At 42.1% G+C, this 27,286-nt stretch overlaps 2 protein-coding genes and 1 long non-coding RNA gene across 5 annotated transcripts; all 3 read left to right on the top strand.

Moving 5' to 3' along the window:
- The first annotated feature begins 16 nt into the window (after window positions 1–16).
- On the top strand, window positions 17–14,111 carry RSRC2 (arginine and serine rich coiled-coil 2). Of its 2 annotated transcripts, none has more exons than XM_071445101.1 (10): window positions 17–144; window positions 2,573–2,729; window positions 3,284–3,327; window positions 5,934–6,124; window positions 7,051–7,194; window positions 10,560–10,682; window positions 10,779–10,858; window positions 11,415–11,647; window positions 13,100–13,189; window positions 13,449–14,111. In XM_071445101.1, exons 1-10 carry the CDS (start codon window positions 139–141, stop codon window positions 13,626–13,628), a joined length of 1,248 nt encoding a protein of 415 aa, XP_071301202.1. In that variant the 5' UTR covers window positions 17–138; the 3' UTR covers window positions 13,629–14,111. The 2 variants fall into 2 exon arrangements, with proteins under 2 accessions (XP_071301202.1, XP_071301203.1); XM_071445102.1 differs by lacking the exon at window positions 17–144 and adding an exon at window positions 4,247–4,324 and having other exon boundaries at window positions 2,633–2,729; window positions 5,912–6,124.
- Window positions 14,112–14,540: 429 nt separating this feature from the next.
- On the top strand, window positions 14,541–26,613 carry ZCCHC8 (zinc finger CCHC-type containing 8). Of its 2 annotated transcripts, none has more exons than XM_071445100.1 (14): window positions 14,541–14,742; window positions 15,527–15,567; window positions 16,191–16,265; window positions 16,757–16,862; window positions 17,503–17,580; window positions 17,904–18,007; window positions 19,276–19,341; window positions 20,336–20,396; window positions 20,510–20,652; window positions 21,321–21,463; window positions 22,894–23,009; window positions 23,738–23,821; window positions 24,309–24,423; window positions 25,129–26,613. In XM_071445100.1, the coding sequence occupies exons 1-14, from the start codon at window positions 14,578–14,580 to the stop codon at window positions 25,935–25,937; spliced, it is 2,106 nt and encodes a 701-aa protein (XP_071301201.1). In that variant the 5' UTR covers window positions 14,541–14,577; the 3' UTR covers window positions 25,938–26,613. The 2 variants fall into 2 exon arrangements, with proteins under 2 accessions (XP_071301201.1, XP_071301200.1); XM_071445099.1 differs by having other exon boundaries at window positions 20,333–20,396.
- On the top strand, window positions 21,470–22,885 carry LOC139598574 (uncharacterized). Its single transcript, XR_011681947.1, has 3 exons — window positions 21,470–21,931; window positions 21,975–22,171; window positions 22,219–22,885. It is a non-coding gene; the product is annotated as an uncharacterized lncRNA (long non-coding RNA).
- Window positions 26,614–27,286: the final 673 nt, after the last annotated feature.

The following is a 27,286-nucleotide window of genomic DNA, read 5'->3' as shown; positions in this document are numbered from 1 at the left end:
CCCGCGCTCCCCCCAGCGCCACATCCGGGCACCCGCGCTGAGGGCGGGCGGGGCCGCGCGATCGCTGTGGCCGCGCAGCCGAGCGAGGTCGAGCCCTGCGAGGACGTTGCTGAGGGGCGGCGGCCCGGGCGCTCGGTCATGGCGGTGAGCGGCGGTCGCTGCCGGGTTTTGGGGCGAGGGTGGCGGGGAAGGGGCTGTGGGGGGCAGAGCCGGGGAGGGCCCGGTCGGGAGCCGTGTGCGCGGAGGCACAAAATGGCGCCCGCCGCGCCTTCGGCTGCGGCGCCATGATGGGCTCGGGGAGGGGCGGCCGCGCTGCTCCCGGCGCTTCGATCCCCGTCTCCAGAAGTTTCTGGTTCGTTCCTCGGGGCTTGGGGAGAGGAGACGACTCCCTGGGACTGAGCCCTGGTGGATCCATGGCTGTGGGGAGAAGTGCTGTGGTTGTACCGGCGTTTCTCGTGGGGACTGTGGGGCGCAGCTTCCCTGTGAGGGGAGCGACCTGGTGTCTGGGCCGTGCTAAATTTTCCTTTCTCTACTTTTCTTCGCTCTTTTTCTTTGTGTTTGGTCACAGGCTTTTTTGCAGTCAATTAATTCGCTCCCATCCTGCTTTTTATGGTTAATACCGATGGGAAATGCCCCTGCTGTAGTTACCACTATCCTTCATGTTCAAGCAGGGTCTAAGTGCGGTTTTATTTTCTCTGAAAAAATTTTGTGATCTGGTAGTGTACAAAGATATTTCGCCTCTAATTGTGTTGAAGAATCAGTAAGAGTTGCCAAAAAGTTAAGCTGATGTGGTCAGTTTTTTCAAAAGTTGTTAAATAGTTTTGAGCGCAAAAAATTCCCAAAACAAAAAAACCAACAAACAAGCAGGGCTGGAAAGCGATAAAACTTTTTGAAGCTGACTTTAAGCATTTTGCGGTGTCTAATCCGGTAGCTAAAGTTCTTGTCTTGAAAGTTTGATCAGTGGTGAAACAGAGCCAGGGGGACTTTAAAACTTCTGGAGAAAATGAATTCTTATATAACGATTTTTTCTTTTTTTGTTATATAACTTAGGCTGTTATGAGTAAGGTACATTTTTTCTGTAAAAGGACTTTAATTATTACTACTTTGTTTTTGCACTTTAGAGGAACTTCTAAATGCAGCAGTAGCATCTTAAAGTGTAGGTGAGGGCCTTATTTGAGGTAACACTGAGCCTGGTGCTAGTCTGAGAACCGAGAATAATCTCAGTGAATTCTGTCAGGTTTTTAATTGCTGGTTTTTTTCTGTAGCACAGATTTCCCTCAGGTGCAGGGCACAAGGGCACTAACGAGCAGCACTGTGTAAATAAAGGCATTGGTAGCCTTGGAAATCGTGGCAGTGGGCTCGGTTTCACTTGGATAGCATGTTTGAAATCCCACCTGATTTACACTCAGAGCTGATATCCTCATTCTTCTCAAGTAACCTCACAATGTAAACAGTAGTAGCTGAAATATAAATCCAAAGATTTACATGAAGAAAATGTGCTATGAGCACACATGTACTAATGACAGTTTGTAATATCTGTTGAGGTTTAAGACAAAGTAGCTGCTTTATTTTCAAATCAGTGGATATAAATGAGCATTTGAGAGGTTTTCCTGTTTTGTTCAGTTGGCAAACCATCCTGCCAGTTGCAGCTGGTGGAAAACTTCACGTTCAAGTCAGTGCTACATTAAATTGTCTTCTTAAATAGCAGTTCTGGGCCAGACGTTGTCCTTAGTGACATCTGCTGCAGCCCCACTTCTGTTGTGCAGAGGGTTTGGTTATGGCTGGAGAGGAGATGAGAGCAAGAGCAGCGAGGCTGTGAGATGGTTCCTGGGAGCACATTGACCCTCTCAGCGTGTGCTGCTCGCTCTGTTCCTGTCAGGGCACTGTGCACCACTTGTACCCATTCCCCCTCACACACTGAGTCACAGAGTTATCTTGGTGTCACAAATCAGGCTTTGGATTTAATCCTCCTACATCGAGGTTTAGAAGGAGTGGAAGGAACATCTTGGTTTTCATTATCTGGTAAAAATGTCATCTTGGAACAGGTCTAAGTGACCTGTGTGTGGTCTCCTACAAATAAATCTTTTTGCAGAGATACTGTTGAGGTGTTTCCTCATGCACCTTCCTGCATTTCCCTTCAGAGTTCATTCCATGCTTCAGAACTTTCTGGGCATTTTGCGCTGTGCCTCAGTGATGCCCAAACTTGTCACCCAGATCTGTTGGGACAGCACTGACCTTAAGTAATCCTGGTCATGGAAATGCTAAAAAGTGATTGACCTCCAAACACCATTTAGAAAAAACTCTGCCTCAGAGTTTAGTGTTACTGATACTCTCAGGAGTACATGGGAAAAGAAAAGTACAATTTCATGTAGTGGAGAATAAAATGTGAACTTTATATCAATTCTCTTTGTTAAAATCTTGAAAAATCAATCTGCATGCAGTTGCACAGTTCACTGCAAGGGTGAACACAACGTTATCTTAACAAAAACAAAACCAAAAATTAGATGTCTCTTTTTTCCTTGGTTTTCAGTCCTAAGCTTCTGTTTCTTAAAAATCCTGTCCTCGTGTGCAGGGTAGTGATACAGAACGAGATGGAGTAGTCCCAGAAAAGTCCTCTCCAGAAAGAGAGAAGAAAAAGGAGCAATCAGACGCCTCCAGTTCCCCCAGAACATCAAAGCATCACCACTCGAGATCGCGCTCGCGCTCCAGGGAGAGGAGACGGAAGTCAGGTAGGCCTGCATGGGAGCAGATTCTTGGGCAGCTGAATTCTCTCAGAAGCAATTTTGGGGAAAATAGACAGACTTAGCCCTAGTGACTTGTTAGAATTGGGGAAAAAATGGATCTGCCACTTTTGGGTTGTATCCTAAGTACTGAAACTGTTGAGGGAAAAGTCTTATCAGTGTTGAGGGGATCAGGGAGGGGGGACACGGTCAGACCACACCAAACAGGAAACTGTCCCATTTTGTTCCATTTTGATTAGATAAGCATAGACTGGGATACTTTTGCATAGTTGTAACAAGAATAAAGTTACTTGGCAGAAGAACATGATGGGAGTGTGATGTGGGTTAGTTTTTCACTGTCAGAGCTTAAATAAATGCAAAGCACTGGAACTGACAGCCAGAGTTTGCTTTCTGCAGTAGATACTCAAATGGTGCTGTTTGCTTTTTAAATCTTTATAAATCCATCCCTTCGAGGGATGGAATAACTGAAAGGAGCTGGAAAGATTAGAGCCAGGTGATCTCCTCTTATCTTGGTAAATGACAGCAAATGTTTTCCTCTGCAGATACTGAAGGAAGAAAACACAGAAGCCGGAGCAGAAGCAAAGAGGTAATTAACACTTTGTAGCGTTTAGGTAATTGTACATCTTAAAAAGTATCTTTGTAGTAATGCACATATGTGTAAACTTATAGAAATGACTTTATGGTAAGTACAAGAAATTGAGAACTTTAAGCTTAAAAATGGATATGGAGAGCCTTTCATAGTGAAGCATGATTGCAGCCATCATGTTGACAAGGTAATAGTTTTATAGAATATGCTTTCAGAAACTAGTAACTTAATTTCTTTCTTTTTTTATTTTTTTTTTTTTTAATATTTTTGTGGAAACATCCAAAAGAGAGAGTTCATGTGGAGAAGTAGAATGGTGTTCTTGAACACTTTTACAGAGCTTCCATTATCCAAAAGCCTTGGGTGGCCTTGTTCCTGGTCAGTGTTCAGGACTTTGAATAATGCATACCTGTCTACTTAGGTGTATTAAAAGTAATTTGCCATCGGACTGAGCTCTGTTTATTGCATCCTTTAATTGTAAAGGCTGTCATAGCTTGACAAACAAGCTGAGTCAGCTGGAAATGCGACTGTAGCAGCAAAAATTTCAGAGGGCTGTCTCTTAAAATAAATGAATAAGTGTGTGTGTGAATATATAGGGGAGTGAGAAGAGACAGCATCGATAATGCCTTAAAAATAACTGGCTCACACACCAGAGAAGAGCTGAAACAAGCAAAGCAGCAGCATCGAAATAGTCATAAAGAAGCTTAAGCCATGTGGGGCCATAGGCTGGAACACTTAAGGCACTTTGTAACTTCAAACCCGGGTCAGGAACGTCTCCTTCCCCCATCCCAATGGAAGCTCTGTTAAAAAGAAAAAAAAAAAAAAAAACAGGAGGAAAGAAAAATCTAGGCGAGTTTTTGTGAAATTGAATAATCTATTGTTTAGCTCACATGATAACATTTCTATAATAAATCATACTCAGCGTGCTAATGCGCGAAGAGACTGAACTGAAGACGCTGCAGACTCAGATAGCAAAATTATAAGCCTACTTCATGATAAGGTAACTATTAGTCATTCAAACTCATATTTCCCTTAAAAATATCTTAAATCCGTTATGGGATATAATGGTGGTTTTATTACTAAGTGTGTGTCTGGAAAATGTGATTAAAAAAATTCTAAGACTTTCTTTAATTATTTAAAAAAAAACCTGTTTAAAATCCTGTCCAGTGCTTTGCCAGGCTGTTGGATCTAATCTTACACAATTTATTTAGCAGCTTTTAAGTTTTGCAGAGTGAACAGATGAGAAATGATCTCCCACAGTAGATGTACTGTTGTCATTCATTTACAAGATTAATCTCTGTCTGTAGACTGAGTGCTGAATATCAGTAATTCTTCTTAGTATGTGAGAACAGCTACTTATATACATAGCTACTTAAAACTAGTGTGCAGGTAATCTCAAATGTAAGAACTGATTATTAAAGGAGCTAAGAATAAAATACTGTGAAAGCAGGAAAATTATGTAATATTCTTGCTTACTTAAAGAACAATAATCAAATATATTTAGAAGTGGATACATATTAATACAGAATTAGGCTTGGGCAAATGGGTAAAAACCAATTATAGCATCTTCTCCAGACTCATTTGAGAGAGAGTTCTGATGGAAGAAAAGATTTTATGAATAGTTAACATATTTAGATAAGCAAGAAAATCAAACAAACAACTTCTGGATAATTGGGATTTATCTAAAACGAATGTGTCATGCTTAGTTTGTGACTCGAGCAGAACATTATTTAAACATTGAATGGGCTATGCTTTTGTGCAGAAGGGTTGCAGAACACACTGGATATATTAAGAAAGGGTGTTGATGTCACGACTTAGTCTCTAAGGAAAGCACTGGCAAAAATCAGGCCTGACCTTGCTAAATATTTTTGGCATTGCAGCTATAAAAAGGGATCTTTTTTTTTTTTAAGAGGCACTGCAGGAAGGAATTGCGGTATAGTGGAGCAGCAAATCTGTAATTTCAAACTACTGTGGGAAGTCTGAGTGATGCATGTTCATTTGAAATACTAAAAATGGGATGTCAGCCATGTAAATTATCACTTTGCTTTGTAGAAACTGTTGGAAGTTACTGAAGAGAGTTTTGCTCTAGAAAATAATAACCTAATGATGACTAGAAGGTTTTTTTTCATTCTAAAAGCAAAATAGTTTGTCTGGAACTACGTGTGGATTTTAGTAACTTTCTACATGGAAGGCTCAGGCAAATACTAAATAATCACTGCAACTGTGTTTATATATATGCATATTCATAAATTGTCAGGTTCTTTAAGATAGGTCCTTAAGTGCTTGGAATGGAGACAGTAACTGAAAATGACAGGTTTTTGTTATAATGCTGTGAGTCTTATATGGAAGCACTGTAAAGATACTTGGATGGATACCTTTAAAATCCTTTCTAGACAGTGGGAGGAGGGAAAAGGGGGAAAAATGATAGTGTGCATTTACAGCTTTGGGTAGTTGGTGGCATTAGGTAAAGCAGCCATGGCTCATCATTGAGTCACACTCCTAAGGTTACTAATGTTGCATCACAACTTAGCATTTTTATCTTCTGATGCCCATACTAACTCTCTTTGTTGCACTATTTTCCTGAAAGAACCAACTTCTTCTTAAAACAGGCAAGAAGACATGAATCCAAAGAGAAGTCCTCCAAGAAGCACAAATCTGAAGATCACAATGACAAAGAGCATTCTTCTGACAAGGGAAGAGACAGCCTAAATTCATCTGAAAATGGTGAGGAGAGGCATAAACGCAAAGAGAGAAAGTCATCCAGAGGGAGGAGTCATTCCAGATCCAGGTCTCGGGAAAGGTGAGTTGCTGCACGTGGTTGTTGTGTGAGTGCATCTCCAAAAGCCATCTTGGGAATTCCTGTAGAGTTCCATTCCTGACCCAGTGTAAAGCATCAGTTTACATTGCATGTCTCAGTTTTCACTGGGTAGTGTGTTTGTAGGTGGTTATTTTGCAGATGACTTCAAACTAAAAGTACAATATTGCACTAAGGCCTTATATAGGGATGTGTCTCACATTTATAATTGGTATAGGAAATACAAAAAAGATTATTAAATATCCCTTATTTTCAGTGGCAGGAAAGCATATAGACCTTACAGTGACATGGCTCTTTACCTCCTAAATCAAGAGCTTCCTCAGAGGGAGTGTGGCCAGTCCTCCTTGCCTGGTAGCCCACCCAGCACATTCTGAGGGTAGGAAAATTGCCTGGGACAAGCAGGCTGCTGCCAGCAGAGCTTCTCCCTGTGCAGCTGAGGGATGTACAGCAGACAGGGTAGTGAGGAACAAGCTTTGGCTATTGACAGGCTGAGGGACTGGAGGTGACTCACAGGCTGCAGCTTGAGCACCTCTTCACAAAGCTCTGGAATACCAAGGAGAAAAGCAGGGTTGTGTTGCCTTGGATTTAAGACTCCTGCATCAGATTCGTTTGGCTTTGTGTTTGTTTTGAGGTCTACACTTTAGTGAACAGCTAAATACAGCAGTGTTGATGAGTATGGTCATTTACAGAAACTCTACAGCTCAGCTGTGGCTGGTGGTGGGCTTTGGTTCCTTTCCCATTTCATCCTCAGACCTACAGCTTAACCAGTTCTGGGCATGAGCATTTCTGTGTGTGGTGTGCAGTCTCCCCACCGTGCCTGATGCATTTTGCCCTGTGGGCAAACCCCTGTGTGAGTCCTTGAGTACAAACTGCACTTGGACACCTGTAAGGATTCAGGGCCTGTGTTTCAGACGCCATCGGAGCAGAAGTCGCGATAGGAAAAAATCCCGATCCCGCAGCAGAGAGAGAAAGCGACGGATCAGGTCCCGCTCGAGGTCAAGGTCCAGGCACAGACACAGGAGCAGGAGTAAAAGCAGAACTAGGAGCAGAAGCAGGTGAGTGTTACCCTCCATGTATGTGGTGGTGCTTGCTTGGACGTTCTGTGCTGGGCTGATGGGATGGGTTTGCCAGGTCATGGCTGTTCAGTGCAGTTCAATGTGTTTGGCTTTTTCTCATCAGTACTGAGAGCAGGGTCAGGACTGGGCAGTTTGCTTGGTCTTACAGAAACATTTATCCTGGGCAGCTGAAGCATCTCAAGCTCTTGGCTTTTCATAGTGTGGCTTCTTGTTAGCAATAGTACTTTAGTGGGAAGAAGTGAAGAATAAGATACAGGTGACCTTTCCTGTGTTTGATACAACAGTAGTGTGGTTGGCATACTGCTGTACTTATCCCTTCATTTTGTATACATATGATAAAAGGAAAGTTTAACTGGGAATCATTGGCTGTCAGAGCAGATGAATAGATCAGAAGCTAATTCTGATCAGCTCCACAAAGTCAACTTAGTTTTTCTGTGAAGTGGCAGTTGGTATGGTGTTAAGATGAATTTTGGTTCAGATTATTTCTGATATGAATGTAATCTTCAGTGTTAGTGATTACCAGCTCCTCTTTGTCAAGTGCAGCTTGAGAATATTTATCACATTAATTTTTCTCCCTGAGTGCTTTGATTTCTTCCTTAAATTCTAGAAGCACTTGATCCAGACACATTCTGGCTTGGTCTGGGGCTGTTTGAGAGTGAAGTTTCCATACCTCACCTGGGATATGCTGGAGTTGCCATTTTCATCTCTGTGTAGAAGTTAATGTTTTCCAATACTGACAATGCATTCAGTATTTTGGTGTAGAACCTCTGTATCACCTCTGCATTCTTAATGCCCTGTAGGGTTTTCTCAAGGGTGAAGCTGAAATACAACTTAATGACTGCTACAGATACTTTGTTGAAAGGAGTTTGAATGAAAATCAGTGTCCCTGCAGAGCTGCTAGAAAGTGTTGACTGTTCCAGTTCTCTTCATAGTGTTTTCACCAGAATATTTTAATTGTTCTATGCCTGGTTATGACTGCTCAGCATTACAGTGGAACATTGGAGTTTTAACCATCACACTCGTGTAATGCTACAACATCCCTTGTGAAAGTGGTCAGAAGACTTAACCTTTCTGAAGAAGTAGTTGAATTCCCTGGTTTGTGTCATGTTTTTGACATGCACTTCCTACCAAACATTGAGCTGGGGTGAGTAGAGCTGGGTCTGCAGTTGGTGCAGTTACTTGTATTTAATGGATGGCATTTCAGCTACATTCAGCATGTTGTGCAAGGCTTCAGCTCCCTGTTTTTTCCAGTTATTGTAGATAATGTGCTCTGTTTAAAAGTTACTTTGAACATTGTGTGTAATGGCTCCATGAAAACTTCTGTCCCAGAATAGATTTTGGCTTCTGCAGTGGAATTCAAGTTGCCTGAAACAGAGCATCAAATGTGGGAAGAAAAAGTAAGGGATAGTTAGAGCTTAGGAATTTCTGCAGCTGGAAACAGGCCTTGTGGGATGCTGGTAGACATACTGCAGGAATCCTTTTCTTTTAAGTTATGTTTGTGTCTCACAAATCCTAGAGGATGGAAGTAAATGAGGCATAAATCTTTTTTACCTGGAGCTGGAACACTTCATCAAGTTCAGGGCTCAGACAAGTCTGGAAGAGAAGGTGACTTATGGGGCAGTCCTCAGGGCAAACTCTGCACAGGCCAGAGCAATGTGATGTGGGAGTTTACCTGTTAAAACTCACCTGGGAAGGGATTCCATCATTTCTGACAGGCAGTTTTTGTTGTTACAGTGAGCAGGCTGTGACAGAAGCGTTTGTAAGCAGAGCTTGACCTTCTCTTGATGGTTCTTTGCATAATCTCAAGCTCAGATTTTCAGGGGATTTGTTCTCATGGGCATTTAAAGCAATCTTTTGGTTTGTGAGTGCATAAAACCTCCTGGCAGTTCTTCAGTGGTTTGGCTCTGATTAAGTGCTAGGTGGAAAACAGCAGCTGCTTGTTTCAAATGGAAATATTTCAATACAAAAGCTCAAATATTTATTTCCTTGATATTTACCAGTGCAATAAAGCATCACAGACCAAAGACAAGACCAAACAACAATAGTCAGCACGGGAAAAATGGAGGTATCTTTGAAACAGGCATTCCATCTTATCTCAGGAGTGCAGATCTGTCACTTGCCAGTGCCTGAATCTGCATCTTGCCATCTTCTCTGAAAAGATAAGTCTTGCCTCCTTTGCATTCTACCAGATTTGTCATGTAAACAAGGATCTTTTTGTACCTTCAGTCTGCATTTCATGATGTTTGTAAATGCTGCCCAGGTTGCAAACAAAGAGAGAATATCTGAGTGCCATGGGAAGTGGCTGTTGTCAAGTCAGCCATTGTCCCCAGTTAGCTGTTGCCCCCAATGAGTGATAATAACATTTAAGTGAAAAAATTACAGAAACACCTTTGTGCATCTCAACTTACTGGTTATGGCAAATCTGGGAGAAGTGTGAGTGATGTCTCCTGTAAATGAACCTTTGTTGAGCACTTCCAGTGTCTGTGACTTCTTTGTTTGAAACACCAGTGTCAGAGGCTTAAACTGGGATAAACCCTTATCTCTTGTACTGCAGATATTGGTGATCCTGGCACAGAGAACTGCTGCTCACAGCACTTTTACTGTGTGTTTTGGGTAGCTGTTGTTTAGATGGGATTAGATACAGATGTCCTAAGAATGTCTCCTGCTTGGAAGGAGGTGGGGAAAAGGTTAGTGAAGAGGAGTTGAACTGAATGTTTGGTATTTTTATTTTGCTTAAAAATACATTTTAACTGTGTTCTTTTCAGATGGGCAGGCTCCAGGTAATTCATGCTTCAGAGTTCTCTTCCCAAGAGAAACCCAGGACAAATCACATGTTCAGCTTAGGAGAGTCCCTCAAAGCACATTTAGGGAGGAGGATGCAGAGGGGAGAGTAACAGTCATTTCCTGAAGTACTACTCCACTTCTTAAATGGGGCCTCTTCAAAATGCCTCTTATTAACATAATTGCAGTGCTTTGAGGTCTCTTATGGTTTTAAAACATTCTTCTAGCTTGATTCATTCAAGTTCTCTTGCAATTTTAACCAGAAATTAGATGATTTTCCTTAGGATTTAGAATCTCTAGAGCAGATCTATTTGTTCTGAACACTGAGTATGAGAGGGTGAATGAATACCCAGAATTGCACATTCTGTTCCAGCTGGAAATCTTCAGCTTTACCTCTGTGTTCTTACAGGGCAACTGTTGCAGTATAAACTCTCTGAAAGCTTTTCTTGAGAGCTCCACATGAACCATAAAGCAAATTTTCAATGCTGTGATCAAATACTTTCTGAAATATGAAGCTGCATGTGTGCCTTTATTGTTTTAGCAAGTGTTAAATTTGGTTACAGAGAGCGAAAGAAGAGAATGGAAAAGCCCCGAAGGTTCAGCAGGAGCCACAGCCGGAGCCCGAGCCCGCCGCCATTCCGGGGACGAAACACAGCTATGGATGCACAGGAGGCCTTAGCCAGAAGGTCAGGAATTGTGGTCATTTTGATGATCTGTGACGTGAATAAGCTCCTGATGTTGATTTTGCATGTCTAAATGTTTTTATTTTCATGTATCTCTAGGCTGGAAAGAGCGAAGAAATTGCAAGAACAGAGAGAGAAGGAAATGGTTGAAAAACAGAAGCAACAGGAAATGGCTGCAGGTAGTGCTTGTGTATGAGATGAGTTCCTGAGCAGTGGTATCAGTGGAAGATAGATAGGCTCAGGTTACAGGAGTGTTACAGTCTTACCCAACAGATGGGCAGGTTGTCTTTATGGAATTGTTAATAAGAAAAACAACATGAACTAGGAAATGTTTAGAAAACCACCAAAATGAAAAATAAGAAACAAAACCTTGGGATTTCTTACTAATTGCTGAGTGTACAAGAAAAATGTTGTTGTATGTTTGGGCTGTGAATGATTTCATGATGGCCATTGGGCTGCTGTTTGCTCAGGGGTGTTTAGAACCACAAAGTGCTTTACTTGCACTTGTAGCTTCTGGTTTACTAAAACTCCTGGGGACATTTTCCTTAGTTCAGAAATCACATCTATTTTATCATTCACTTGTTCCCTGTGCACTTCCAACTTCTATTGAAGGGAAGTGTTTGGGTGGTTTGGCTTTCCCTTTGGTTCTGGGGCAGTTGGTGGTTGGCTTTTGTGTGTGTTGGGTTTTTCCCCAGAATCCCAAGTCCTTCCTGACAAGTTCCCTTTGCTCCCCAGCGGCCGCAGCCACAGGAGGCTCCGTCATCAACGTGGCCGCTCTGCTGGCCTCGGGGACACAGGTGACGCCTCAGATCGCCATGGCAGCTCAGATGGCAGCACTCCAGGCCAAGGCACTGGCAGAGACTGGCATAGCTGTGCCCAGCTATTACAACCCAGCAGCAGTGAACCCCATGAAATTCGCTGAGCAAGAGAAAAAGCGGAAGATGCTTTGGCAAGGCAAAAAGGAAGGGGTAAATGTTGGCTTTTCTTACCTTTGTACCTTCAGTCTGCATTTCATGATGTTTGTAAATGCTGCCCAGGTTGCAGCAGAAGAAAGAGAATATCTGAGTGCCATGGGAAGTGGCTGTTGTCAAGTTAGCCATTGTCCCCAGTTAGCTGTTGCCCCCAGTGAGTGATAATAACATTTAAGTGAAAAAATTACAGAAACACCTTTGTGCATCTCAACTTACTGGTTATGGCAAATCTGGGAAAAGTGTTTGGGAACACTTGTTTGGGAATAGCTTGCATTCAGTTCAAGGATGCTGGTGTGTGTTATTTCCAGGTTTCATATCTCTTAGCAAGTTTTAATACCAGTCTGAAATAAAAGTTCAGTAGAAATAGAAGTTGGACTTTGATGATCCTTGTGGATCCCTTCCAACTCAGAATATGCTGTGATTTAGGAGTGAAAGGACTAAGAGAATTATTCCTTCAGTGATAAATGGTTGTGACACAAGACTCAAGGAAACCCTGGGTGTGATAAAGCTTCAGAGGTTTAGTTGGATCTTAGTGTTGTTGTTGTGAGTTTACCTACAGCTTGCAGCTCAGCATCAAACCCAGGTGGTCTCCCTTTACTGGGAGGGAATGGCTGAGGGATGGAATGTGTAACCTCTCTTTGCTGGGACTGCAGAGATTTCTCATGTGCTGGTTGTGTCCTCTCCAATTGCAAATTTCAAAGGCAAATCTGTCCACCTTGCTGGTAACTTTTCAGGAGCAGAGTAATGCAATATTAACCCTAACAAAAGTCAGAAATGCAAATAAGATTTCAGGTTTTTGTGCTCTGTCAAATGCCTTTGCAATTAGTGAAGTAAGGAAGGCACCTGTGGCAGTTGCTTTTCCAGAAAGTTGCTGGATTTCAGTAGAGCTTTTGCCTGCTGATACTGTGGGGAAAACGGCCACTATAATATTTGTATTTTTGTGTTTTGTTCCTCTGGTAAAGGGGTGTTTGTTAGGCTGTTTCCATCTTGCAGCAGTTACACAACAAGCTCCCTTACCTTTACAGACTGTTCCCGAAGATGTGAAAAACAAACCAGTTTCCATGGCAATGGTGGCAGACAAAGGGAGGGCAGCAGAGCCCTGAGGGCTCTCTGGGCAGTTCTTCCTGAATTGTGCTGGATATTGATCAATTGCAATAAACAAATTCATTTTTCCATCACTTTGAATTCTAACCAAGCTTCCAGACCTTTGGAAATGCCAAAGGAAGGAACATTTCTGTGTTTTGAACATTATGGTTAGAAAAGCTTCCCTCACAAAGAGCTGCTGTGAGGATGCTGCAGGAGCAATGTCAGACTTGGAAACCTTTTACTTCCAGCTCTGGTACAGAATGGGTTTGTCTCCAGCACTGCTCCTTTGCTTGCTGCTCTATTGTGCTATTAATGGAGTCTTATATAAAAAGGTGACACTTTTTTTTTTTTTAATCTGAACAGGACAAATCACAGTCTGCAGAAATATGGGAAAAACTAAATTTTGGAAACAAGGACCAAAATGTTAAATTCAGAAAACTGATGGGCATTAAGGTAAAGAATTCTGAATATGTAATTAAGTTGATTAATTGCAAGATAATGATTTCACTTTCTATTTTAGTGTACCTTATCCAGTAAAGATTTTAAGTTAACCTGATGTAGTTAAGAGCTTTTAAGTATTTATTAAACTCAAAAGCAGCATCTAAACTTGAATTTAATTCAAAAATCAATAAACCCAAATACTTGAATTCTTACTTGTGACAGAATTTGTGAACCTCTCTTGCCAGAGCTGATGTTTGTGTTGTGTTTGCAGAGCGAGGATGAAGCTGGCTGCAGCTCCGTGGATGAGGAGAGTTACAAAACCCTGAAGCAGCAGGAGGAGGTGTTCAGAAATCTGGATGCACAGTATGAAATGGCCAGATCACAGACTCACACACAAAGAGGAATGGGATTGGGGTTCACATCTTCCATGCGAGGAATGGATGCAGTTTGAAAAATGAAAACAAACAAACAAACAAAAAAGGCTGTTTTGAAGTTTTGAGACTGTGGAAGGTTCTTGTTCACATGTTGGGTCCTTGTTCACCAAAAAGCTAGCATTCTAGCTTGCATGGGTGTTGCATTGACTTTAATTTATTGAAAAATACAATTTTTTTTGTAAATATCAGATTAGTGATACTGGTGTTAGTGTTGTAATCAGGTTATACCCACTTCCATTAAACTTGACAGAACTAGAGGAGGACAGTATTTTTTAGTTAAAGTTCTACTTTTCAAACCAAGCAGCAGATGGGAAGAGCTCATACATGGATATTTCGTGTCCACTGTCTTGTGTACTTTTGTACTTTAACCTTGTACAGTTATTTTCAATTCTTGAAACATGAAAGAAACATTGTGTAGATGTTATTTAGCGGTCTGGGCCAATAGGCACATAATCCAGTGCAAAAAAACTGGTTAATAATAAAGACTTTTTTTTCTCTAAGGTCATATAGTAATTTGTCCTTTGGGCCGAACTCCCATAAACCACTTAAGAGAAAACTTAAGGAGGTTTTGCTTTGGTTCCTTTGAAGTAGGATTTGTGTAAAATATTGCAGTGAGGGGCCTTGCTGCAGATACCCTGTTCCAAATCCTTTTGTCCTGCACGCTGCCGTCTCCACCGCTCACCCGTTCTCAGAAGAGGAAGAAAATCTCCAAAATCGGGAGCGGTGCCGGTTCTGGGGGCAGGAGCGCGTCCTCCCTCCATTGTGAGTACGACAAGCGCAGCGGTGCCGCCTCAGCGCCGCACCGCCTACACCTCCCAGCGTGCCCCGCGCCTCGCAGCCGTCGGCTCTGCGGTCCGTGGCCCCGGTGCACGCTGGGAGTTGTAGTCCGCGGCATTCTTAGTCCCGCCCGCCCCGCGTTTCCCGCCGCCCTCAGCCCCCCGCCCCGCCCTTCCTGCGGCGGCCAAGATGGCGGCGGAGGTGGACTTCGGGGACCGCGAGCTCTTCGGGCAGCTGGAGGACGAGCCCGGGCCGCCCTCGCCGCCCGCCCTGGAGGAGCCGGACCCGCTGCTGCAGCTCTACGAGCGGCTGCGCGACCGCGACGAGACGGTGCAGCGGCTGCAGGCGGAGAATATCCTGGAGGGAGAGGCAGGGCCCGCGGCGGGGCGGGGGAAGGCGGGCGCGCCGCCGCTGCCGGGTCCCTTCCGGGCCAGCCGGTCCCGGCCCTCAGCGGGGCTCCGGCTGCTCCCCGGGCTCTGTGGGAGCGAACCCTCGGTCTCCGCCGGGCCCCGGGGGGGAGAGGGCTGAGCTGGGCGGGGAGGGAGCTCCTGGTGCTCCCAGGCTCCCTCAGAGCACGTTCTCTCTCCATAGAAACTTTTATTCCCAGAGCGGCCGGGCCCCGGGATGCAGGGGTGGCTTTTGAAACGGCTCTCACTGAATCCCTGCGCTCCACCTTCTAATTCAGCTACAAATACTCACAAATATTTGAATTGTGACAGGTTCCCTAAAGGGTTTTTGGGTTTGCCGCTGCAGCAGAGTGGAATCTGAAATATGTTGTGATTTGGTGCCCATTTAAAAGTACACGTGTACTACCATCACCTTTCTTTTGGTGATGATCACAGATATTTTAAAAATAAAATATTATGAATCTGTTAATATAATCATGGCAGGGAGAGAATGGCATTATTTGGATTGTCACAGCTAGTCCTCTCTTTTTGGTGGTTTTTTTTGGTTTTTCCAGTTTAGTGTTTCTCCAGCAACAGGTGGATTTTTAAATAATCCCCCTATGCAGTGAAAGGGAAGGACCAAAACCTTATTTATTGTTCTATGAAATTCTTGCTCGGTGTTTTCTTGCTTGCTTTGGGTGTGGGTTTGTGTCTTCCAAAGAAAATCATAGTCCTTAACAATAATTTAACATCAGGAACTTAAAAGGAAGCTGAGAATTCTGACTCGTCCTAGGTATGTTAATGCTGACTTGAAACACTGTATGAACGATATAGAGAGAATATATTTATTTATATTGTGTATGTAAATAGAGTTTATCTAAGATAGAAGCTGTCTGTGGTAAAATCTGCCACATCTTGTTTCCATGTCCCAGTCCCTGCTCAGGTCCTGGGCTTCTAAAATGCCATTCCAGTTCCTGAAAAGTCTTTTGGAGTTGAATAGCAGTATTTCAGTTGGTGTTGCTGTGACTTCTATTTATTTGTGTGTATCTGTTTAATGAAACTCACTTGGTCTTCAGGGAAGCAAGTACAGCAGTGAGGAAAAATGACATTCAAATGGTTGAATGAATCTTAGTTAGAAGATTGTGTAAGTTTATTGAAATTATAATAGCAGGAAGATAATTCTGTTCATACAGAATTAAATATTTCTGTAGTTTGGGGATGTTTTGTTCTCCTTCCACCTCACACCAACCTGCTTTGCTCAAGAGCATAATTTCTGTTTAAGACGATAGAAACTTCTTAAAAATACAGATTTTGTATTGACCAAACCTTCCTCCCCCTGTGGTGTCCAGCCTGAGCTGTGCTAAAACTGGGGGCAATATTTACTGTACCCATTGTCTGTGTTCTGTGCTGTTCTAGTGGAATCTCAGTGGAAAACCCCAAAGTTGATGGACCTCTGTTGCAGATTTTATTTATGAACAATGTCATTACTAAGTAAGTATGAAAAAACAACCCTGACAGGAAATGGGGCCTTTTCTTGTTTGTTTGGATCTAACAGTGCTGTGCCCAAATCATAGATGTGGATTTTATTCAATCACATAAACCATTGAAAGCTTGGAGTGGGGAAGGGATAATGGGCTGTATAACAAGAGTTCTGTTCATTAGCAACATCTGCTCTTACCCTGAAATGAAGGGGGACTTCCAGGAACTTGGAGTGAGTCTGAAGAGCAGCTTGAATTTCAGGAATGTTGTGGGTAAAATAGAAGGAAATTATCTTTCCCTGCCTCTGGGTTGATTTTTTTTGCCACACTCGGGTGCTCTCAAATATCAAATTGCATTTGTGTTGGTGGGGGTTGAGAGTGGGACAAAAAAGAATTGGATTTTCCCCTTTTCTGAGTTCTTTAGTAAATAAGTGCTTAAGAAAAGAGATGTGTGCCCTTTGTTTCTGCCTTGCTCATGTCTCATCTCTCTCGACTTAATTGCAGGCGGTATCATCAAGAAATTGAAGATTTTATTTGTAGTTTAGTTCAAAAATATGAAGAGCAGAAGAAAAGTGAGCAAGAAAAATCACACTTGAATGCTAAGCCACAGGTACTTTAAAACTCAGAATTGTTCCAAAGTGCTGCTTCTCCATCTCTGTAATGAGAATATTGAAATATTGCACTGTTGAACAGTGACAAAATTCAAATCAAGTAGATGTCAAACAAATGTTTTACAACTGTTTGTTCAAAAAAATAGAGAGAAAGGAAAGATCCTTTCTGCCCATGAAAATGGTTCTTGAAAATCGTCCCTAGTGACATTTCAGTGAAGGAAAATTAATAAGTTGGTTTAAATCATTATGAAGAAAACTTAATGTATCTTCTGATGGTGTTTGGCCCAGCTCCAAGTATGTATAAGAAAACAGATGAACACCAGAACCTGAAAATTTATCCCCTCCTGGTTTAAAATTGTGATTCTTAACTCAGCATTCACTTTGAGTGCAAGGGTGGAATGGCACATTTCTCTGTGTCTCTGCCTTAGCTTTTTTGGTGAGAATGAAAATTTATAAATGATGCATTTCTCATCAAGAAAGCCTTAGAAAGGAGCTGTGCTTTGGGCAACTTCATGACTGACATGGACATCTCCATCCTGCTCTTGGTGCAAGGACAGAAGCTGAACCCCAATTCTGTGCCTTTTACATCACTAATTCAGGATTCAAGTGAATTATTTCTATTTTTGCTTTTCCTGTCAGCCCTCCAGCATTGTTTTGGAAGAGGACAGTAAAGGAACCAGCTCAAGTTCTGCTAAAAAAGTGAAAGAAGCTTTTAGTGTAAGTTTTTGACTGTGCTCTTCCATGTTAGGTCTGACTCTTCATTCTCCACATTCAATGTAAACTGCCAATAAAATAAGATCTCCTAACTGCTGTTATGACACTGATAAATTAAATTTAAATTCAGCATGTTTGGGCTACATCAGTGCAAAAAAAAAAAAAATCTTATGTGTACAGGTTTGGGCTTGTATTAATTGTAAATTCTTACAGAATGGGGGAATAAAACCTGGAAGTATTTCAGGTAGTGTGAATTTATAGAAATGCTGCCAATCTCACCTAAATACTGACACATTTCTGACAATTCTCTGACTTTTTTTCTACAGGTTGTAGGAAGTGTTCTGTATTTTACCAATTTTTGTCTCGATAAACTGGGACAGCCTATTTTAAATGAGAATCCACAGCTGACAGAAGGATGGGAAATACCTAAGTATCCTGTTTGCTAAAACACCTTTCTTTGGTCCATGTGTCAAATCCAAAGAATTCCAGTGGGTAAATTGAACTCAAATTCTCTTCAGTGGGTTTTGTGTTTCTAGCAAAACCATCCCAGTCATTATAGATGGGATGATTTAATGGCTCATTAATGGCTCTTTTATTCAAAACAAATGAGTATTTTGATATCATTGACTTGCTGATTTCTATCCTGAGAGTGAATGCTTTATCCCCATAAATGCATCTTGTGAATTTAGGGATTTCCTTGGCCAGTCCCCAGTTAGGTTTGGAGTGAAAGCTCATTGCAGATTGAATCAGTATTCTCTCTCCATAAAATCCACTCTTTGGGAGAAAAAAAGGGTTTGGGAAACTCAAACATGCTGTGAAATGCTCTTTCCCAAATGTGGCAGCTACAGGGGAAGTCTTTTATTAAACTTTAATTATGGTATGCTCTTAACATGCATCCATTTTAAATTTGGTTCCTTATTGTTTATTAAAGCCAATGCTGGAAAAGTGAAGTTGAGGGAAATGCTGAAGAAGCTGGGAAATGTTGAAAAGTTTTTTAATATTGATGTCTTCCATGACAAAAGAAATTGGACAAGAAATTTCTCAAGTAACATCATCCCCCCTGACTTCCAGTGCTGTTTCTGTCCTGGAAAGACTCAGGACAAGAAGCAGTTTCAGAGTTCATTTCTGCAATATCCAGTTTGTAATCAAGGTCATGTCAGTGTTAGAAAATTATTTATAAATGAACTTAAATTGTAAATTCACCATCTCCCAACCCCTGGGTGAAGGAAGTAGATTCCTAATGGGAATTTCTCCTGAAATGCCACATTAAGTGTGGCTGAAGTGATTCTGAGTGAGGTGGTTCATCAGGCACTAAACCACCAAAGTCCTGCTCTCAGTGAACCTGTCATTCTGAAACTCTACCAAAATGTGGTTTAATCAAATTCCTGTGAAACATTTCAGAACTATTACCTGGAAATTTCTACCTGTAAACAAGAGGGTTGTAGTTTTAGCAAGTGCTGATAAAATATTGGGTAGAAATTTGTAGGAGGCAGCAGCATAAGCTCATTTTAGCAAATACTTTATAGTAGATACCATTTTACAGTTTATACTCAGGAGTTCATAGCTAGGACCCATTTGTAATTTTTTAATGCAGATGAGTCAGTGTTCTGTTCAAAGCACTATTAAGTGTTCATTGGTATTTTAAACAAAATTGAAATTTTGCTTCATCCAGTAGCAGTTCCTTATTGAAATCTAAAGATATCAGCAAGTTTTCAGCCACATTCTCTCCCTAGATGGACAAGAAATACAAGTAAAACCCAAAAGGTTTGTATTATTCTTCAATGTAAAATTTTGAGCTGAAAAGTTCAGATGCACTCTGTGATGGTTTCCCAGTTAATAAACCCTTGGACATACTTGAGCAATATTTAAATTTAAATTAAATAAGCCAGAACTGAGCATTGCAGTCAGTGAATCTGTCTTTTTATTGAGTTTCTTTAGGAAGGGCCTAAAGTCAGTGTGTGAAAACTTCCTGAATTTTTATCCTTGGTTCTTCTGCTTCTTGTCTCTTTAGTGCTTGGTTTGTCATCTTTGCACTGGTGTTGTGTCATGGTTACTGTTCTGTGGAACAGCTCCTGTCTGATTTATTGGATAGATTTTTAAGACAGACTGATCTGAGAATTGCTGGTGTAGTTTTTATGGGAGGTCAGAAGTGAAGGAAATTCAGTTTCCAGCTGGAGTTACCTTGGACTTGTGCCACACTTTTTGTCTCCACTTCTGGTTCCCATCCTAATTCAGTAAAAATGAATGCTCAGAAAATAAATCTTCCTCTAAAATCTTGGTATTTCACCCTAGTAATATTGCAAATGTTTCCTGCCATGGTGTGAATTCACAAGGAAGATTTAAGGTGAAGCCAGCTGCAGTTCCATTCCAGGTTTTCAGTGCAGTTTCACAAAATGAATTGCTTGAAACTGTGGGCCAGGGCTTTCCAAAGAAATGGTTTTGCTCTGCTGTTTGTTTCTACTGATTCCCAATACTGTGGAAGGGATCAGACCTCTGGTGATACCATTTCCTATTTCCCTCTGCCCTTTCCTCATTTCCCATGTGCTCCTCAGCACTGTGAAATCTGCAATATTCTCTAGTTAAGGATGGATGTAAGTTTAAAGGAAGCAGATGACAGCACATGACATTGGCATCTTTGCTTTTGGCTTTGTCTTTCTCAAGTCTAAACCTTAAAATCTGTCAAGAATGAAAATAATCAGGTGTATTTAACATTGCAGAGTTGTTTTCAGGTTTAATTTGTTGTGCATTTTTCAAGCAGGCCCAAACCTCATTGTTTCAATTGTGGTTCTGAAGACCATCAAATGAAGGACTGCCCAAAGGTAAAGTCACCACTATTCCACAGACTGCTGCTCTCCAAGCTTTGTGTTGGGTGAAGGAGTGCATCAATTGTGAGTTGTCCAACTCTAAACTTCCCAATTGTATTATCTTTAAGCCACGAAATGCAGCTCGTATAAATGAGAAGAGAAAGGAGTTTTTGGAAGCTTGTGGTGATTCCAGCAATCAGAGTTTTCAGCAGCGTTACCATGAAGAAGAAATAGAAGAGAGGTTTGGAAAATTTAAGCCAGGAGTAATTAGGTATCTCTTTTCTTTCCATTTGCTTTTCTGGAATACCTCTTCTGCCTTTGGTGTGCCAGATTTTAATTTCTAGAGTTTATTACCAGCTGCTCTTAACTATTAGGTTAGAATTTGCTAAATAGAATTTAAATAAATTGTAGAGCTATCTTTCAATGAACACTCCCTGCTGGCTTGACAGTCCTACCCTTTCTCTAATGCAGGGTGGTAAATATTACTCTTTGATTTTTCAAATTGTATTATGTTCCTACTAAAAATGTATTCAAAAGTCTGCAAATTTTGAGCTTTGAGCATCCCTTCCTCTCTATTCAAAATGTTCAGAGAAACCACAGAATTGTGTGGCAGTCTCCAAAAAAATCACCAGTAAATTCAGTGTCAAGGTCCACCCTTCCTGTTGATAGCTGCAGTCAAGGCCATGAGTCAGAAGCAGTAGGTCAAGTGTGTTATTCTTGGTGTAGAATTAATTCTAATAAAATGTTTAAGCACATCAGCAAGGCAAAAAGTTCTGTTTAAAATCAGAGCTGATTTTCATTTATATCTGGAGTGGAAATGCAACACACTTTGAGCTACAACTCAGTGAAAACTCCACAAAACGTTCATAACCTTTTTGTCACCAACTGAGGGATTTTTCTGGATGACATTTTTGTTTTCTGTTTGTTCTCTTGGCTCAGTGGGGTCCTTCAGGATGCCCTTGGTGTGACAGACAAGAGCCTGCCCCCGTTCATTTACCGCATGCGGCAGCTGGGCTACCCCCCTGGCTGGCTCAAGGAGGCTGAGCTGGAGCACTCAGGGCTGGCCCTGTACGATGGCAAAGGTGAGAAATGTGGGGCTGGGATGGAGCACTCAGGGCTGGCAAAGGTGAGAAATGTGGGGCTGGGATGGAGCACTCAGGGCTGGCAAAGGTGAGGAATGTGGGGCTGGGATGGAGCACTCAGGGCTGGCCCTGTACGATGGCAAAGGTGAGCACTGGGGGCTGGGATGGAGCACTCAGGGCTGGCAAAGGTGAGGAATGTGGGGCTGGGATGGAGCACTCAGGGCTGGCCCTGTACGATGGCAAAGGTGAGGAATGTGGGGCTGGGATGGAGCACTCAGGGCTGGCTCTGTACAATGGCAAAGGTGAGGAATGTGGGGCTGGGATGGAGCACTCAGGGCTGGCAAATTGGCAAATGTAAGGAATGTGGGGCTGGGATGGAGCACTCAGGGCTGGCTCTGTACAATGGCAAAGGTGAGGAATGTGGGGCTGGGATGGAGCACTCAGGGCTGGCCCTGTACGATGGCAAAGGTGAGCACTGGGGGCTGGGATGGAGCACTCAGGGCTGGTAAAGGTGAGGAATGTGGGGCTGGGATGGAGCACTCAGGGCTGGCAAAGGTGAGGAATGTGGGGCTGGGATGGAGCACTCAGGATTGGCTCTGTGCAATGGCAAAGGTGAGAAATGTGGGGCTGGGATGGAGCACTCAGGGCTGGGATGGAGCACTCAGGGCTGGGATGGAGCACTCAGGCTGGCTCTGTGCAATGGCAAAGGTGAGAAATGTGGGGCTGGGATGGGCTGGCTCTGGGCAATGGCAAAGGTGAGAAATGTGGGGCTGGGATGCAACTTTACCATGAGGCTCTGTGCTGGCTGCATCCTCTTCAGGAGATAATAAATTAACTGTTTTGTAAAGCTTCATCTTCCTCGTGGAAAAGATGCAAATTAATAAAATATTTTTACATGTTTTATTCATATAAAAATACACCTTTTATCAGCTGTGTCCTGGTTCAGGGCAAATTTTGGAGAGAACCCCCAAAGGTTCTCACCCCTTCATTCTCTGGATCAAGTCTTAAAGGTGCAAAACTTATTATTCAGCATAAACAGGATAATTTGGGATAAAAGCATCATATAGTCAACCTAGGACATGCTGTGATGTAACAACAAAACAAAACAAATTCCATAATGGTTGTGTTGCAGAGATGGAGACTGGCAGTGGGATTTCACTGTTAGAACCTGGAGTTGTGAAACTGCAAGACTTGCAAATCTCTTCTTGTCCAATTTCCTCTCTCTTTTTCTCTTACTTTTCATGGAAAAAGCCACAGCCCTCAATAAATTACTCTTACACAGGAGCAAAACCACCAGCAAGCAAACAAAACATTTCTTGGAACCCAACTGTTTTATGTGATGTTATGGCACTGCCTCTGTTCTTAAATCCTGTGGGATTTTTCCAGTGGTATTCTTAATTAACATCAACAATAATTCTATTCCATCATAGGTGAAGTTGAAGCAGAAGATAAGGGCTCTCCCCAGCCCAGACGTGTCACTTATGATGTGTCCAAGTTGGTGAATTACCCAGGCTTTAACATTTCCACTCCCAGTGGCATCCCAGATGTGAGTAGCTGTCCTCTGCCTTCTGAATGTGCTCAGGGACAGGAGCTGCTTTTAGCCAAGAGTTATTAATGCTTTGTATCTGCACCTGACAATTCCCTTTTAAGTCAACAATTCCCTTTGAAGAGTCTCTTCTTTTTAAGCCCTTGCTTTGGGGGTTGTAATTAATGTGACAACTGACACTTGCCATGATTCTTGTGCTAGGGTCTGGCAGTGCTTCTGTGAGGATTATTTCCATTAGGAGATCAATAATTTGGTATTTTTTAAACACAGAACTTCACACATGAATGGCTTTTTTTTGTCCCCACACATGTAAATTTTCTGAATGTTCTTGGAATATGAAAATCACTAATTATAATTTTGATCACAATAAAATACATCAGACCAGTGCACAACTTCTGCCAAGCTCTGTAACAACTGGAATTAAACAAGTCATAGCAGAAGAGCCACGTAGTGGGTGCCCTCTTAAGCACAGAGCACACAAGAAATCCCCTGTGGGTGCTGCACTTTCATTTTCAAAAGCATTTTAACCTTCTGTCAGTGAATTCCATCACTGCTCTGAATGCCTGAGCATTAAAAAGAAGCACTTGTGTATTTACACCTTTACATTTGCCCATTTAGTGGCCTCCAAATGTGTTTTTTCATTCAGTGCTACTAACCAAAATCCTGTTATTAACCAACCATATGCAACATTATTTCTCTTTTCTCTTTTTTTTTCTTTTTTGCTGTAGGAGTGGCAGATGTTTGGTTCCATCCCCATGCAGCCATCTCAACAGAAGGATGTTTTTGCTCACTACCTTTCTAGTTATCAGGAGGTGAATATATCTCCTTGTTATTGAAAAAAAATGTTGTCTTTTGGTTAGTGCAGGTCATGATGATTTCTTGCTTGCATCTTCTTTCTGCACAAAGGGACAGATTCTTATTGACATTTCACCCTCACACTACTAGTGAGGGTGAAATGCTCATCTGGCTGATCTGTTTTAACAAAAAATGGCTTCATGTTTAAAATGATTTCCATTATTTCACTTAATATAAGCAGATCCCAGTTGTGCAAAGATTTGTAAGCAGTTTGGAAAAAAAATTGCCATGAATTTACACAGGCTGGAAGTTCCAGACTCCCCTAAGAAATGAGAAGTTTGGTTTCCATGGCCATGGCATCCCTCAAATGTCAATGTCTGTTTACACACTGGGTCCCCAATGATTGCAGAGTTAGAAAATGGCTTTCATTCTTACAGCTGGAAACGTTAACCCTGTACAGGATGATGCTAATTCTTTTTGGTCTTGTGGATAATTTCTCTGCAGCCAAGTCCAAAACCCAGCAGCAAAAGGGCTGCACCTCAGTCCAAGTCTCGTCATTCCAAACGAGCAAGAGAAGACACTTCAGAGGTGGCAGCAGCTGACATGGAGCTGGACTCTGGTACAGTCACTCTGATTTTTGCTTTTCCTGGTTTCAGTTTTTATTTTCAGAATAACTTGCTCTGGATTGAAATGTGAGAGTTCAAAGGAGAAGCCAGTGTGTTAGGATTGTGGTGGTAATTCAAGGCAGTGTGGACAGAACCAGCAGTGTCCTCCTGCAGTGGCATTTGCTCTGATTGTCACTGTGGTTTTTATATCTTCCAAGCAGGAGGTTTCTGGTGTGCTCAGAGCAATTGCAATGTTCAGTTAAAAATTCTGATCTCTTTACTCCAGGACCATCCTAAAGAAACTTCTGTAAAGACCCCCAAATCCCTAAATATTTGCATGAAATAACATCAATTTGCAAGCTTACAGCTTCTTAAAAATGAGGCAAATTCAAAGAGGTTAAGTGTTAGAGCAGCTGGAGAAACTTCTGGCTCTCCTTTTGAAATCTGCCATGAGGAATCCTTCAGTGTGTCTCAGTGTGGAATGGTTTGTTCTTAATACCTTCAGGAGTAATTTTGTTTCCTTGAATGGCTGGCAGAGTTAAAATCCCAAAAAAAGATGGCTTTGATGGATATGAAAACCCTCACAAAGCTTGTTCTGTCTCAGCTGAACACCAAGGATGAGAAGACATAAATCTGGTAGTTAATCAGAACATTGGCACTTTGAATCTTGTCCTGGTCAGATTTCAGGTTCTAAAAGGTGTCTTTTAATCTCTTTCTAGATCTGGAAGGAGCACAGAGATCTCAAACCCCCAACAGTTTTCAATTCCAGCCTCCTCTGCCACCGGGGTCTCCATCCATGCCCAGTCCCCCCCCTGTGCCCCAAGGAACGCCCCCACTCACCCCCCCCCAGCCTTCCACACCCAGCCCCTCTCCCCTGCCCAGGCCTGCCCCAGCACCAAACTCTGCCAGTGACAATCCTGAGCCCAAAATTGTGGACTCAGTGATGGATGAGGACACACTGACCCTGGAGGAGCTGGAGGAGCAGCAGAGGTTAATCTGGGCAGCTCTGGAGCAGGCAGAGAGCACCAACAGTGACTCTGATGTTCCTGTGGACACACCTGTAACTGGCAATTCCCTGACATCATCACCAGCCAGGAATGAGGCAGAGCTCGTGGCAGAAGTCAGGTCACCTGAGAAAGTGATCTCAGTGGAAACAGAGTTTTCTGACATCAGTGAGCAGATCCCAGAAAATGAATGTTCTCCATCCAGCCCCAATCCAGAGGACAGTTTGCTTGACCTAAAGGAAAATCCTGATAATGCAGTTTCTGAAGGCCTGCTGGATGACCCCCTGCCTGCTGCCAGCCCTGAGGTCAAGGAGGGGGAGAGCACAGGTGGTAATAAAGTGCCCACAAGCACTGGATCATCTGTGAGGAAATCTGGACTTGTTCCTGACATGAGCAAGTTTGCTGCAGGCATCACCCCATTCGAGTTTGAAAATATGGCAGAATCAACTGGGGTTTATCTACGGATAAGAAGCCTGTTGAAAAATTCCCCAAGAAACCAGCAAAGGAAAAAGACTAAATCTTAATTGGTCTTTTGTTTTGTTATATCCAAATCCCTTCTGTTTCCCCACCAGTTTTACAAACTCAGATAACCTCGCTCATCTTGTGGAAAAGAGAAAATCTTGACAAATGCAGGTCTGCCCTATTCTTCCTTGGTACTGAAATCAGTGCAGGTTTCCATCTTGATCAGGACCACCAGTGCAGCCAGCAAATGTAGAATTTTCCCAAATTGCAAGCTCCCACTAAGGAATAACAGGACTGATGATTTGTTAAGAGCATTTCATTTGCCAATACTCAAAGCTCTAAAATGCAGAGTTTGTGGTTTGGTGTTCATTATTTTGGCTAAGATTTATATTGTCCTTGAGTTTCAGGTGGATTGGTGATTTTTTTAATATCTGTCCTTTGTACAATAATCTATACTTTATACATTTTGCTAATTATCCTGTAGATAAGTTTAATATATTCTGAATGTTTATAAAGGTCTGATGTTAAGATTTCCCACATCAAAGTCCTGGCAATTGGAAGAAAATAATTGGGGATCACAATGCTATTTTCACCATTTCAAGTATTTTTATAAATTATTTATGTGGGTCTGTTTTAATTGCCACTGTATCTTTTGTAGCATTGTCCTTCATGTAAACTTGCTGTACAGACATGTTCGTGGTTGTCTACAGAGGTTTAATAAATGAGCTTTTAGCTAAAGAGCTTTTAATTGGAGTCCTGAAGCAGCAAAATGCTGGTTTTTGAAAATCAGCTGCTGAAGAAAAGTTGGGAAAACAAGCTGAGCAAAATAAGGATGAGTACAGTGAAATATTTTAGGAAGGGCCACAAGTGTCAGCTTCAGGTTTTCTTAATCAAGAATCTGTTAAAATTGTCTTAGTTACTTAAACAGAACCTTGCCATACCATTCAGTTTTCATAATCTGAAGAGCTGCCCACTTACGAATGCTTAGAAATGTTGTAATCATGCTGATTAATCGTTCTAACACTTTTTTTCCTTCTTGTCTCTGGAGGGAGCTGTGGCTGAAGTGGCTGCACCTTGTTCAGTTGCCAAGAGAGGGAGCACTAGATTGATGTGAGCATTTTCCTTCCAGAAATGCAGGGAGTTTCCCCAGCCAAGTGTAAAGTAGAGTAAACCAAAGCATTTTCAGGTATCTGACTAAAAACATGTGAAGGGGAATGTCCATAAGATAATGTTAGAGACTGAACTTAATTCTTTCAAAGTCTCAGCTTTGCAGTTACTGCATATTGCCCAAAGATCTTTCACATACAATAGATTGGTACACTCTGCATTTCAATCTCAGTGAGAACCCCAGGCTTTTTGCAGTTAAAGCCTTTATTTATTTCTCTTTCTTTTGTTTCTCCCTAAACTTTGC

Source organism: Agelaius tricolor, unplaced genomic scaffold, assembly GCF_023055355.1.
Source record: "Agelaius tricolor isolate 1412-34295 unplaced genomic scaffold, bAgeTri1.0.p SCAF_20, whole genome shotgun sequence".
In the NCBI taxonomy this organism is placed as follows: domain Eukaryota; kingdom Metazoa; phylum Chordata; class Aves; order Passeriformes; family Icteridae; genus Agelaius; species Agelaius tricolor.
This window is presented reverse-complemented; position numbering and strand designations above follow the sequence as displayed.

Bases quoted from the DNA above. Each gene is read 5' to 3' on its own strand.
- RSRC2 (XM_071445101.1), top strand. The intron at 10,859-11,414 runs GTAGTGCTTGTG...TTTGCTCCCCAG, and splicing joins GCAACAGGAAATGGCTGCAG to CGGCCGCAGCCACAGGAGGC. The intron at 13,190-13,448 runs GTAAAGAATTCT...TTGTGTTTGCAG, and splicing joins GAAAACTGATGGGCATTAAG to AGCGAGGATGAAGCTGGCTG.
- ZCCHC8 (XM_071445099.1), top strand. From the start codon at position 14,578: ATGGCGGCGGAGGTGGACTTCGGGGACCGCGAGCTCTTCGGGCAGCTG. The intron at 17,581-17,903 runs GTAAGTTTTTGA...TTTTTTCTACAG, and splicing joins AAGTGAAAGAAGCTTTTAGT to GTTGTAGGAAGTGTTCTGTA. The intron at 20,397-20,509 runs GTAAAGTCACCA...ATTATCTTTAAG, and splicing joins AAATGAAGGACTGCCCAAAG to CCACGAAATGCAGCTCGTAT.